The sequence below is a fragment of the Castanea sativa genome, chromosome 3, assembly GCF_040712315.1.
Source record: "Castanea sativa cultivar Marrone di Chiusa Pesio chromosome 3, ASM4071231v1".
NCBI classification, from domain to species: Eukaryota; Viridiplantae; Streptophyta; class Magnoliopsida; order Fagales; family Fagaceae; genus Castanea; species Castanea sativa.
The window spans coordinates 3,555,113-3,569,813 of record NC_134015.1 but is presented as its reverse complement, the minus strand read 5'-3'; the positions used below and the strand labels follow the sequence as shown (position 1 = coordinate 3,569,813).

Below are 14,701 nucleotides of genomic sequence, written 5' to 3'. Positions count from 1 at the left end.
AACCCTAGCATGTGTACGCAAAGCTTGAGCATGCGTACGCATACACGTGTATACATACACACGCCCTAGAGTTTCTGGCCTTTCTTTTCCAAAAATAGTTTATTTACTTAGAAAATAAGTTATATTTTCCATAAACACTTTCCTCAAGTCAATTTTCTTCTAATTGTGCCTTAAACGAATCTTGGGCTTTAAAATTTTAACATCATTGCGGAACGGGGGTCAAAGTTGTAAGGGGTACAAAATATGGTGTCTACAATGGTACTTGTTATATAATTAATGTTAACTTTGGGTTAAACAAGAGTTAATGAAAGCCCCAAGCCCATTAGATCTAGAACCTTATTTGTCCATTTAGTCTCATCCCAAGCCACACACTAAAACCTAATAGGGCGAGCCCAAAAGGCTAACCTAATTAGATAATTAGCTATTTATTTAATAAGTATTATAAATAAAATAACTGCATAACCAGTTAAAATGTACATATGATTAACAGAGGAGAAAATAGTTTTCTCTAGAACATCTCCTACTCCTGAACATATTTTTCCATAAGAACTAATTGAGACCACATATCTTCGGCACCATGTGAAATTGTAATGAAGATTGAAGGTCATCTCCATATATACTATCTACTTTTGTTTTTAATTTTCATTACAACAAGGTACACTTATAATTTTTTGTTCTTGAATTCAAAATTGTATGTTTTCTCTCATTAATAAAGTAGATCCTTATGTTGTTTCTACTACTTGTTTTGTATGGAATGTGTAAGGTTGAATTTAATCAACCATGTGTTGGCTTTATTCCGTGCCAAATTTGCTTATAATTCAGCATGTAGAAACCTTGTATTTAGGTGGGATTTATGTAAGGGTAGAGTGTGAGAAAGTGTGAAGAAAACTCAAGATGTATGTAATTCAAAGGAGTCTCGTGACTAGAGCTTGCAACTGGCTTGTGACTGGCAAGTCACCAGAATGGCACATGTGAAGTATGCAGGGGGAGCTGAAGGGTCACGACAGCTGAAGCACTACAGAACAAAACTTCCAGTCTGGCCAGACAGTTAACTCGCAACTCATTCCAGTCGCAAGGTTGAGTCGCCAGAGTGCCTTGTTTGATGAAAATTGACTTTTCGCATTCCTCATACACCTTACTATAAATTCCCTTATACCCACGAAATGTAGAGAGCTTCCAGAAAGAATTTTGAGAGAGAAACCCTAGAGAAGTACAAGATTTACTCATCTACAATCTTCATCCTTTGATTTTCCAAATTTCTCTACTCTCATCCTCTCCATTGTCATATCTTTGAGAGGTGCATTTAGCCAAATCTTATCACACCATACCCATATCAGTGAGGAGGTATTTTGGTGCTTGGGAAGCAGTTCAGAAGGAACCAATTCATTTGGTTGGTGCAATGGGCAATTGCGGGATCCAGTAAGTTAAAGAAGACAAAGTTCGGCTTAACCCCGTTGGAGCAAGAAGCTTGGAGGGCGTAGGTGCACTGGGTAGATTAGGCTTGGAAGGTCTTCTGCTATTCATGTATCTCAACTTTATTCTCTAATGGATTATTGATCGCTTGGAGGGCGGAAAAGAGGTTTTTCACCGAGTACTTTGATTTCCTCTTCGATAACACATCGCCGTGTTATCATTGTGTTTGCATTTCTCTTCCTTTACTTTTTACCTTTTAATTACTGTTGTGATTGTATTTAATTATGGTTTAGAGTGTGTTAACAATTTGGATATAGCTTATATTTCATATTTCGCACATATATTGTTTGATTATAAGCTTGTGTTGGTATTTTTGTAAGTGGGGGTCTAAACATTCATTGGTGTTTTACACACTATTTGAACTCTCAGAATGCAAAACTATATTTTCCAACATTTAAATATTCCAAAATAAAGTAAAATGGATTTAAAATAGAATTTCTAAAATTTAATATGAATTTTTTATGCAGAATATTTAGAAGATTTAAATTTGGAAACTACTTTTTTTCCAACCTAAACTCAACAAGTTGCCGTATATCAGATGTCCCTTGGGGGAAATGCTTTTTTAACTTTGTGTTTTTTGTCTCAGTTAAAAAAAATTATAATAACAAAAACAAATTCTTTTTTGTTTTTTGAAGATAAGCTAATTTATTTTTATGTTATAAAATTTATCAAAGATTATATCTTTTGTCTTATAATTTAACAAATAAGCTACTGGAAACTACGGATTATCAAACAAACAGCTAATCTAACGGTAATCTAAATACCACTCACTCTATCTCACCAAAAATGGTAGCTTCCAAAAGTACTCTCTCCCTTTGTACCCAACGCACCCAACCCAAACTTATGTGTGTTGAAGCCCTCCACAACTAGATCACGGTGGCATGTATTCACTGGGTCTATATTTGTGATTTAGGTTGGTCTGTGGTGGTGCCCTATATTCACTATGTCTATGATTGAATGTGGATATATAGAAAAGTGATTAACCAAAAATAGAAGAAAAAAAAGTAGATTCAATTTGTCTTATCCTAAAGTAGAAAAGAATTTTTAGGTAAGGGGATGCTCTATATTGGACAAAATCTTGTCACACATTCTATTTCAGTATTTCTTTCCAACTTATTATATATATATATGAAGGAAAAATTCTGGTTTTGCATCTCATGCAAAACCCACAGCGGAAGCGACGAACTAGGATCTATTTCATTCATGATTGATAACGTGCACAATGTAAATTTCAGAATTTAAGAACAAGATAGCGTACCTTAGTGTGGAGAAATTCAAAACAAAGATTAGAAGCACTTGGGAACACTTTTAATCTTCACTCCAATTCCATTTTACGCCCAAGATGTGTGGTTTCTCAATCAGTTTTTCAAAGGGAGAATGAAAGTGTGTCTCACACTCTCTCACACACCGTTTCTTTTTCTTTTCTAATCTCTTCTTATAAAAATTATGTATGTTTCTCCCTTTATAACTAACTGATTATCTAATTGGGCTGGCCTATTAGGCCTTTCCAATTGGGCTTTAGTGTGTGGCTTAGAGTGGGACCAAAAGGGACCAATAAGACACTAGCTCTAATGGGCCTTGGGCTTTTCCGTCAACTCTTGACAAGCCCAAAATTACCATTAATTATATTTAATACCACTATATAAATATAATTGCACTCTAGGCCTTATTAATAAATTATATCCCAAGACTTTATTATGCATGCAACCCCTTCATTAAAATATTCGTAGTAATCCAAAGTCATGAATATAGACTGCCACTTTGAAGATTACTACATCTTAATCCTTGAGTACCCGGTTTAATCCTTTATGTTATTCGTCATATATTTATAAAATCCAATTTCATAAATATATACTTTAGTAACTCCTTACTAAAGTGGTTGGGCCCAACACTCTGAATAACTAAATCCATTAAACTTATCTCAAGGGAATATTTTGTATCTCCATTAAGAGACTATGAATTCCATCTTGAGAATATATGTTCCATCAACACTAAATGCGGATGTCCAACATATTGAGGTTTTGACCGTAACTAATAGATCTCACTCCTGATATATCAAAGCAACCTACATCTCATGATCAGGTCCATTATTCTCTCAGGATTTAGAGTTGATGCAAATAGATGTCGTGAGATTTATTATTCATTTGACAGTCGTTAGGAGAATAATAAATCTCACAGCGGTCCAGTTCAATATGTCTTAACTCTTAAAACATATCAACATACCAACTAGAAGTCTCCACTTCCATGATCAAGACAAATCATCTTAGTTGATATGTTATAGTCTTCGCAGATGAAACGCCCAATTTCATCACCGACTACGAACTAAACTTCTGAGTTTACAAAGAACTTGTGATTTATATCTTCTGTGACTTTTCACATAAATCGCATACAATGCATCTCATGGACTATGATAATGTCTTAGTTCATTTATAGATAGTCTCATATAATTAAACAATTTAATTATTAAATACATGCCAATAAATTGGGTTTTAGGGCATAAACCCCAACAATATATATATATATATATATATATATATATATATATATATATATATATATATATATATATATATCTTGCAACATTGAAAACTTTAAATGGGAAATTCAAACTTACAAATTTGCCACCATTGCATTTCTCCATAATGCAATCCCCTGCATTTATTTTCTACTTTACACTGACTCTCTTCCTTTTCGTAAATGTGTCCAAGGCACAAAACGAAAGTCCTACCAAGACTACCCTAGTTGATCAGTCAGGCAAGGGGCAATTCACCACAGTGCAGAAGGCCATCGATTCAATCCCATCAAATAACAAACAATGGACAATTATCCATCTCAATGCTGGTGTTTACAAGTAAATCAACATTAGTATATATTCTATATAACTACAATTTTCATTTAAAGCTATCCATTAAATTTCAGTCACTATATAATTTTTTTTCTTTCTTTTTATTGTCTAGAGAGAAAGTTATGATCCTTCAAGAAAAACCATACATTATTCTTAAGGGAATGGGTAAGAGTTCGACTGTGATCGAATGGGGTGATTCTGGAAACTCCATGGAAAGTTCTGCCTTCAAGTTGTATGCTCCAAATTTTATGGCTCGTGATATTACATTCAAGGTTAGGCATTCAAAAAGTTTCATCTTGGGCTAACACAAAATTTTAATAATGGAAAACTAAAAAGTTTCTATTAGCGGGTAGAAATATTTTAAAATAGCAAAAGAATTCCAAGATATATTTATTTATTTATTTATTAACTTTCCTTATATTCCTGCTATTGCTAGAATACATTTGACCTCGAGATGGTGGATAATGTGATGACAACCATTACATGGGCACCAGCAGCTCTTCTTTATGCAGACAAAGCATCATTTTATAATTGTGGTTTTGTTGGCATACAAGACACCTATGATGCACGGACACGGACACGGACACTCCGATACGGCAATTTTTGAAAAATAAGGACACGACACGGCATGGACACGGCAATTAAATAATTAATTAAAATTTATATTTAGGCATTTTTTTAAATATTTTTAGACATAAAATACATTTATGTCTAAAAATTAAATTATGTAACAACTACAAATAAGCAAATTAATACCCAAATGAGGACTACTAGGAGAATCAGACGGTAAAGACACTAGCTTAGGCTTCTTCAATCTACGCGTAGATTCCTCATACGCATCTTCTAATTTTTGCATTTCATTTAGATACTCATCTCCAACCTTTCCACATGGTTGTATTCCACAATTAGACAATTTTAACAAATGTGCCTTCACCCTTGAATAAGACCCCTTAAAAGTTTTTTCACAATAGTTACATTTGAAAGTAACATTCCCACCACCAGCAGCAGCTTTTTCTAACTTAGTAACATATTTCCATAAAGGAGCAACTGCCTCAGTTGATTTTTCACTTTCAATATTCATTTTAGTAAATCACCTACAATATTTAAGTAATTCAACTTTGATAAATAAATTAAACTTATGACAGTAACGTAACATAATCACAATATGGCAAATAAATATTACAGTCACAATATCACAGTAACATTTATTTTATGTAGTTTATGGAAAGCTACAAATAAATATCACACACGGTCAGCTGCAAATAAATGCTAACAGCCAGCTGCAAATAAATAGTACATAAATGCTAACAGGTCAGCTGCAAATAAATATCACACACGGTCACTGTGTGACCGTGAGACTGTGAGAGTGGGTTTAAAAAAAAAAAAAACAAAACAAAAACAAAAACGTAATAAGTTAAGTTAAATAAACTACCCATCTCATATTCTCATTCACCCAACCAGCCAAACAACTCAAATATCTGAAAGAGCACAACAAAAAGAAAAAAAGAGAGAAGCGTCGGACCTGGAGCTCGCCGAGAGAGAGAGAGATCGGAAGGGACAGGCGGACAGGGACGGCGTCGACGTATGGAGCTCGCCGATCGGCCCGATTTAGCTCCGGCGAGAGACAGGTCAGCAGCGGAGATCAGAGGAAGGGTCGGTGGTTCTTAACTGAGAAGTGAGAGGCTGAGAGCTTGTGGGTTTCGGGGCAAATGACTGAATGAAGATGTGGGTTTCAACATTTTGTTTTAGGTATATCATGAGATCAACGGTGGGGGTAAGTCCATATGTCAAAAATCTGTGATTTTTCTTTTTTTTTTTTTTTTTTTTTCACTGCTGGCGTGTCCGACTGTCGAAGCCGCGTCGGCGCCGTGTCGGAGCCGCATCGGTGCCGTGTCGGCTCCGTGTCGGAAAAACGAAAAAAAAAAAAAAAGAGGACACTTCTCGGACACCGGAGTCCGGCGAATCGCGGCGGTTCCGGTGTCCGACACGTCGCCAAAAACGGCGTGTCGGTGCAACCCAGCAAGACACACTCACTGACTTAGTTGGTCGTCATTTTTTTGATAATTGCCATTTTGAAGGTGCAATAGACTTCATCTGGGGTTATGGTCAATCTCTTTATCAGGTTACAATCAACACGGTTATATCATATTTCTTTTTACCAATAGTATATAAAGGGAAAGTTATTCAGCAAAATATATATATATATATATATATATATATATATATATATATATATATATATTATCGCGTATATACTCCCCCTGACATTATTTTATATATTTTGTGTGCAGAATTCTGAAATTCATGTAAACGCAAAAAGTGTAGGCCTCTTTAATGCATATATCACAGCTCAAGGTCGAGACAGTGACAAAGAAACCAATGGTTTTGTGTTTAAGTATTGTACAGTAACAGGAACCGGTCCTGCATATTTAGGGAGAGCATATAGAAACCATTCAACAGTAGTGTTTTACAGGTCAACTTTTGACGATATTATAGCCCCAGAAGGTTGGGATGCATGGGATAATGCTGGAAAAGAGTAAGTTCTTGTTCTTGTTCTTCTTCATTTTACATTTATCTTATAGATTGTTTGACTGATCTTGATACGCTATCACTTGTTTAAAAAGTTTAAGTTAATAGGAATAGTTAATTTAGAGCTCGTTTGGCATTACGAATTCATGGAGAAAATGAGTGATTTTTAAAAGAAAACACAAAAAAAAAAGAGCCATTTGGCTTTTTATTTTGAAGAAAATTGCGTTTTCTCATGGAGTATTTTACTAGAATTTGTAGAAAATTTTGTTTTCACAATATAGTTTTTCACAACAACAACATATTTATTTCTCATATTACCAACGTTCATGTTTTCAAATAGTTGATCCATTTTTTGAAAGAATTTCGAGCAAGTAAAAATTTTATTTTCTTCTGTGTTCTTGTTGTATAGGGAAAGTATCACATATGCAGAGGTGGATTGCCATGGACCGGGGGCAAACAAGTCGAAACGTGTGAAATGGGAGAAAACATTATCATCGGAAGAAATGAAAAAGTTTATCTATGCAAAATTGTTCCTAAACCAAGATAATTGGATAGAAGAACAACTTAAGCATGTTTAATCGCACATGCAGTTTTCAACATGTTTAAGCATGTGTTTGCTATAATTCCCTTCAACTATCACATATTTGTGGTATTTTTTAGTGTTGCAATCATGAACTAGTATGTAATTAATGCTCAATAATTATGAGTTGTAACGCACACTTTTTAAAGAATAAAAACACTCATTTTATTAATTTATTGACTTGCACATAAAAATTCATTATGGTTGTCTATACTGTTTAAGTTCTAATTTTATGTAAGTTGGCAAACCAAGAACAAAAGCATTTCAAGTTTAAGTGTTAGACAATATTGCTCATGATGGTTCAATTCAAGATTCAAAAACAGTCAAACTACAAAAAGAAGAATTCAGAATCTACAAGGCTCGATAGATCAAAAAAAAGGATCAACCGATCGAAGATTGTGTTCTAAAGAATTTTATTCAAGCCTAGGGTTTGTGTCCAACTATACCTAGTATAAAAGGAAAACCCTAAATACGTTTCAAAAGTTCTTGGAAGTCTTGTGAATTACTCCTGTGAGATATGTGAGGTTTCTATATAGCCTTCTAACTCAACAGACATCTATCGGAAAGAAGATTCATATACAAGAATTGGTACAATAAGCTGCTGCATACAAGATCAACTAATATTGATGATCTAAAGCTTTGAGTCAGAGTCACAAATGGGGATTGAAAGCTCAGATTTGTGTTAAAACACAAGAAGTTGTTTAGACCCCAAATTAAAAACTACGGCTAGATTTCTTTTACTCTAACTTATCTAAGTGTGGAACAAGAGTAAATGAAGTGCAATCACTAGATCTACTCTAGTGCATATACATGAACAATAAATAATAAAAGTAAAGCACAAGAGTAAGTTAAGAGAGGTGCAAACACAAGATAACACCAAGAAGTGTTATCGAAGAGAAAACCAAAGAACTCTGCGAAAAGCCTCTCCGCGACCCTCCAAGTCGAAACTAATCCACTAGTGAATAAGTTGGAGTACACGAATAACAAAGAACCCTCCAAGCCTAGTCTACCCAATATACTTGAGCCCTCTAAGCTCCTGCTACTAACGGACTTCTCAAAGTCTTGTCTTCACTAGCTTTCTAGATCCCGCAATACGCTCGATTGCATCTGCCAAGCCTCACCAACTTCTTTTGAAAAATCCTTAAAGCTTCCCAAGCTCCAAAACACTCTCTACACTTTGAATAGATGTGGGCTGTGTTTGATTATAAATATCCTCTCAAGGTATGACAATGGGATAGGGAAGGAGAAGATGTTAGAATGATTTCTCACTAAGGATAAATAGCTCTCTCTCAAAAAGATGGGTTTGTTGTGTTGTAAAAAACCTATCTAGGGTTTTTATCTCTGAATAGCCTCTCTTACTTTTGTGGGTAATGAGAATATATATAATATAGGTGAAGGGTGAGAAAGTCACACTTAAAATCATCTAGACAAAGAGCTTTGTGGGTACCTCACGGGTTGGCCCTTCTTGCGAGACACTGGCGAAACTGACAGCCTAGCATGACTCTTCAGCTTCCAGCATGTGCTTCTCACATGCCTTTTTCGCAAGAACCTTTACTCGTGAACTTCTTGCAAGCTAGCCGTAAAACTACACTAATCTTCAATTCATGCTCGATTCTTCACTAACTTAATACTAAACTCAATACAATAAAATCTCACAAAATACAAGGAACAAAATTAATGCAATTACAAAACTTTTTGTCATGGAATAAAGCCAACATAAAACATAGTTGTAAATCACAACTTTTCAGGGGTGTTTGTGTGTGACAAATTTAGATAGAAGAGTCCATAGAATCAGGGTTATGTGTGGTCATGTAAGTATTACTAGAGGTAGCTTTAGATTTAGGGAAAAATCTATTGTAAAACTTTCATTCCATCATAGTGTATGTGTTGCCTTGAGGATAGTTTAGGTTAAATCTTCCCTAGGTTTTTTACCTTGAAACTGTTGTTTTCATTGGTTTTCTTGAGCAATATATCGATGTCTTCTTTACTCTTCCACACTTAGTGATATGATTGTTTGTGTTTAACCTAAATCTGAGTAATAAACCTAAGTAACAACTTGGCTAGTTAATTAGATTAAACAATCTCATTTACAGGGGTCTAAATGAACTAACAAGTGGTATAAGAGTGGGTTAGCTATTGATTAGGTAGTTTTACCTTAAGTTGATCCTTGACCCCTGCTATCATGGAACATGGTTACTCCATAGTGATCCCTCCCCACTTCAATGGGAATAACTATGTCTATTGGAAGGTGAAGATGAAAGCTTTCTTGAAATCTCTGGATGAGAGTGTTTGGATGTCGGTGGAAATTGGTTAGGAAAGACCTGCCACTCCTTTGGATCAATGCTCTGATGCTTAAAAGGAAGTAGCTAGCTTTAATAGTAAGTCTATGAATGCGATATTCAATGTTGTTTCTATAGAATAATTCAAAAGGATTTCTAATGTGGAGCCCATACTACTTGGAATAGCCTGCAAACTGTGCATGAAAGCACCAAGGCAGTAAAAATTAATAAAATGTAACAATTGACTTCTAGGTTTGAGAGCATTAGAATGGCAGATGATGAAGAAATAATTTGAAACAATTAGGACGAGTGTGACCAGAAGTACCACAATGGTGACAAACATGAGTAGTTTTCGAACTAGTATGCTTCCTAGAAGGAGGTCTAACCTTAGAGGTTGATAGAGACCTCAACTTAGGACAATTTGGCCTAATATGACCAACAATGTGACAATGATGACAAGTGAGGACAAATTCAGAATTTTTATTCAGCCTAGGAGGAGTTTTAGACATAGGTTTAGAAACTTCAGCGATAACATCAGATTGTTTACCTTTGTCTATCCTAGTAATATTAGCCTTCAACTCTTCATTATTCCTTTTAAAGGATGGACTATAAAAATCTTTTTCTTTTGAGTTAGGCTCAACAACAAGTTTGGCACTAGTTAAATTTTCAACTTCAATTTTAAGTTCAACTAGTTGCTCTTCCAAAATTTTAATTTTCTCCACTTGAGATAAAATTTTAATTTTGTCCACTTGAGATGAAATTTGATTTTTAAAATTTTCATTCAAATTATTGGCTTTATCCAATTTTGCAATCAAATCATCTTTTTCAAGCTTGACCTTTTTAAATTTAGCTTTTAATTTTGCAGAGCATTCAAGAGATTTCATACAAAAATTATAAAACTTGCAATAGGCATCTTGAATATCATCATCATCATTCAACACAAGATCATGCAAATCAAAACAATCAAGAGTTTCCATGACAACAAGGGTCAATGGATCACACTTCAAAGATTAAAACCTAATCAGAGTGTGCTTGCTTTGATACCACTTGATAGGCCAAAAACGTATTGACCCCTTGTGATGAATTAAGTTAATTAATTAGCCAAGTTATTAATTAATCAAATTAACATGAAAACGCGTGGTAGCACAAACAAATCACCAATAATCTAAAGTATGCAGCGGAAAATAAATGACACAGTGATTTGTTTACGAATGGGGAAAACCTGCACGGCAAAAACCCCACAGAGTGATTTTAAGATCACCACTCCCGAAATTCCACTATTATCACAACAAGCGGTTACAAGTAAAGGAATCTCAAGTACCTTACCAACCTACAGTTGAACTCTTACCCCAATACCCAATTGGACTTGTTCTGTAGTGACAATTTCTCCTTTCAATGCACGGCTCCCAAGTACGTGACTAACCAATTTGATGCGTGGATCCCAGTACGCGGCTTACTCCTTTGCACGAATCTCAGTACGTGACTAACTCCACAACAACCCTTTGATTGTTGTAGTTGATTTGCAGCAGCTTCACATAGAAACACCAATAAGATCTTCAATGTTGGTGCAAGAGACTTTGCTTGGTTACAAAACCCAAAGGCATATAAGAAACGCAGCAAGAACTCTTTCTTCTGTAGAAGGAGGCTAGAGCTTTAAAAAAAAAAACCTTATAAAGCTCTCTAGGTTTGAGTTTTTCTTTTTCCACCTCCTTTAAATAGGAGCTTTAATAGGCTCTCCTATTTCAAATAGATTTACACAAACCTCGGGCTTTCCTAGTCCAATAAGAATTATACAAACCCATAAACAAATAGCCTTTTAGAGTAAAAACATTGCTGGCTATAATCTGAATCCCATAAGCTCGATCGATCGAGACATCTGTCAAGCTTTAATGAATCTCGACAGATCGAGCTTCTGTCGAGAAGGTATCGAGACCTGCAGTTTGCACTTTTCTTGAGCAATTCTTGAGTAATCTTCATGTCTTCAATTTAACCACTTGTAATGATCATCTTGAACCTACTTAGATTTACCCAAATACAAGTAAAGTGCGTTTTGTCAAAGGATATGTCAATTACATAAAAATATGTCCCCAACAAGAGTAAAGTGTTGACCAAATACATACAAGAGGCAAATAAAATTTTGGTGGCAGAGTAGAATTAGCTGGAAATTAGCATGGTTATTAGTATCTCGATTTAGATCTTATGGTCAATCCTAATATCTGACATCCCTAAACCGTCCTAGATCTCACAAGGATCTCTACTAAGGTCAAATCTGTGTGCGTTACTAAAGTTTATATTTAATAAAATTAGATTTCGTAAAAATATATGAATAACTAAAAGATTAAACCAAGGATTCAAAGAATAATATAGTGATTTACAAAGTGACAGTTTATTATAACTTTATTCGCTATGGATGTTTCGTGGAGGGTCAAATGATATTATATTACAGTCTTAGGATATAATTTATTAATAAGGCTTAGAGTGCAATTATATTTCCATAGCAGTTGTGGGCACAAGCGCTCGTGACATGGGTCATCCTCTCCTTTCGTGGGAAGTAAGCCTTGGCATGGGTGTACTACGGTGGAGGGTCTAAATGGAGTCGCCACCAAGTTTAAGTTTAGAAACTATAAATATAGCACCCTTTCATGGAAGGATTGATCTTTGCTAGAGCACATATCCGAATTTTAGGTATGGGGATGGGAAGGTGTTAGGCACCCAACCCCACCCGACTTGTGGGTCGGCTTCCACTCATTGTGTTCTAAGTATTAACCTCATTAAAGACATATTTAACCTATTATTCTAACTCACACACACTCTAGCATGCATCTAAAGCAATCAACATGGCATAATCATCCCCAAACCTAGCATTCATCTATCATGGCATATAAGCATATATCTCCAATGGTAGAAACTTCACAAGGTAGGTGAGGAGCATTTAAACCTCAAGATCATGGGATTCAAACAGACATATCATGTTCAGCCATATCTCATCCATTAACCAAATCAAATGCATGTTCATACTCTTATGCATGACTTACCTCATTGCATCACAACACCTATGCATCAATGCATGATCATATTCAAATGCATGTTCATGATATTCAAGCAATCTAAAACCCTAATAAACAATCAAAAAGATAAAACAAGATAAAATAGTGTGACAGAGACTTAAAGATACATAAACTAGATTAAATAAAGACTAAAACATGTAAATAAAACAAAGAAAAGGCAAACAAGAGTGAATTGTGGTTTCTGGGGAAGATTATGCGTGTGCATACGTAAGGTATGCGTGCGCATCCCAACTATATGTGTATGCATACTACAAGTATGTGTACACATGCGCATGCATACACACATGGAACCCTAACTCAAAAACTCAGAAAACAAAAAATCTAACAACCTAACATGCTTTAAACAAAGACACTATTTACAACTAAAAAAAACAAACATTATAAACACTTAAACACATATGTAAACAACAAAAACGAACGAAAACAAGGAAAAGCAAAGAGCCAGAGTCAAAAACTTTACCTCAACACTAGAACTCTTTAGAGCTTTGATTTTGACCGTTCCTCCCAGTCAATCTATTCACAGCCAATTCAAAATGAGTTAGCAAACTTTAGAATTTGAAGATTAAGACCAGAAAAGGTCTCAATAAAATAAAACTTGACTTGTGGATGTTTTGTAAAAAACTCCTTCTTTGACTCACTATTTTCCAGTGAATATTATGTGTTTTACCATTAGAATTCATCCTTCTTGAAATAGTACCTTTTATGGCTTCATATAGTGAAAAAATAAGGGTTTGGGGCAGCTCTCAGACAATGTAAGATTCATTCCAAACCAAGTTTTAAATGCAGAAAACTTGTCTTACATAGTTTCTGGAACCCTAGCATGTGTACACAGAGTTTGAGCATGCAAATACAGAGCTTGAGCATGTGTACGCATACGCATGTATATGTACGCATGCCCTAGAGTTTCCATGGATTTTCTTTTCCAAAAATAATTTATTTCCTCAAAAAATAAGTTATATTTTTCATAAAAACTTTCCTCAAGTCAATTTTCATCTAATTGGATCCTAAACCAACCTTGGGCTTTAAAATTCTAACATCATTGGGGAACGGGGGCCTGAGTTGTAAGGGGTACAAAATACAGTGTCTACAGTGATACTTGTTATATAATTAATGGTAACTTTGGGTTTAAGAAGAATTAATGGAAGCCCAAAGCCCATTAGAGCTAGAACCTTATTTGTCTCTTTGGTCCCATTCCAAGCCACACAGTAGGCCAAAAGGATAACCTAATTAGATAATCAGCTATTTATTTGATAAGTATTATAAATAAAATAACTACACAACACTAAAATGTACATATGACTAAAAGAAGAGAAAATAGTTTTCTCTAGAACATCTCCTAAACATATTTTTCCAAAAAAAAAATCAATGTACATAAGAACTAATTGAGACCACACATCTTGGGGCACCATGTGGAATTGGGATGAAGATTGAAGATCTTCTCCAAATATACTATCTACTTTTTCTTTTTAATTTTCACTACATCAAGGTACACTTTTTATTTTTTGTTCTACAATTCAAAATTGTATGTTAGCTCTCACTAATGAAGTAGATCCTTATGTTGCTTTCACTGCTTGTTTTGTATGGAATGCAAAACTACATTTTCCAACATTTAGATGTTCCAAAATAAAGTAAAATGGATTTAAAATAGATTTTCTAAAATTTAATATGAATTTTTTATGTAGAATATTCAAAAGATTTAAATTTGGAAACTACTTTTTCCAACCTAAACTCAACAAGTTGCCATATATCTTATGTCCCTTTGGCAAAATGCTTTTTTTACTTTTTTCTTTTTGTCTCGGTTTAAAAAAATAATAATAACAAAAATAGTTTCTTTTTTTGAAGATAAGCTAATTTATATTTATGTTATAAATTTAGTACAAAATTTATCAAAAATTATATTTTTTATCTCATAATTTAACAAATAAGC

The 14,701-nt window shown here is 34.5% G+C and overlaps 1 protein-coding gene across 1 annotated transcript; it reads left to right on the top strand.

Moving 5' to 3' along the window:
• The first annotated feature begins 5,902 nt into the window (after positions 1–5,902).
• Positions 5,903–7,425, top strand: LOC142627941 (putative pectinesterase 29). Its single transcript, XM_075801843.1, has 4 exons — positions 5,903–5,946; positions 6,068–6,092; positions 6,610–6,854; positions 7,257–7,425. Exons 1-4 carry the CDS (start codon positions 5,903–5,905, stop codon positions 7,423–7,425), a joined length of 483 nt encoding a protein of 160 aa, XP_075657958.1.
• The last annotated feature ends 7,276 nt before the right edge of the window (positions 7,426–14,701 follow it).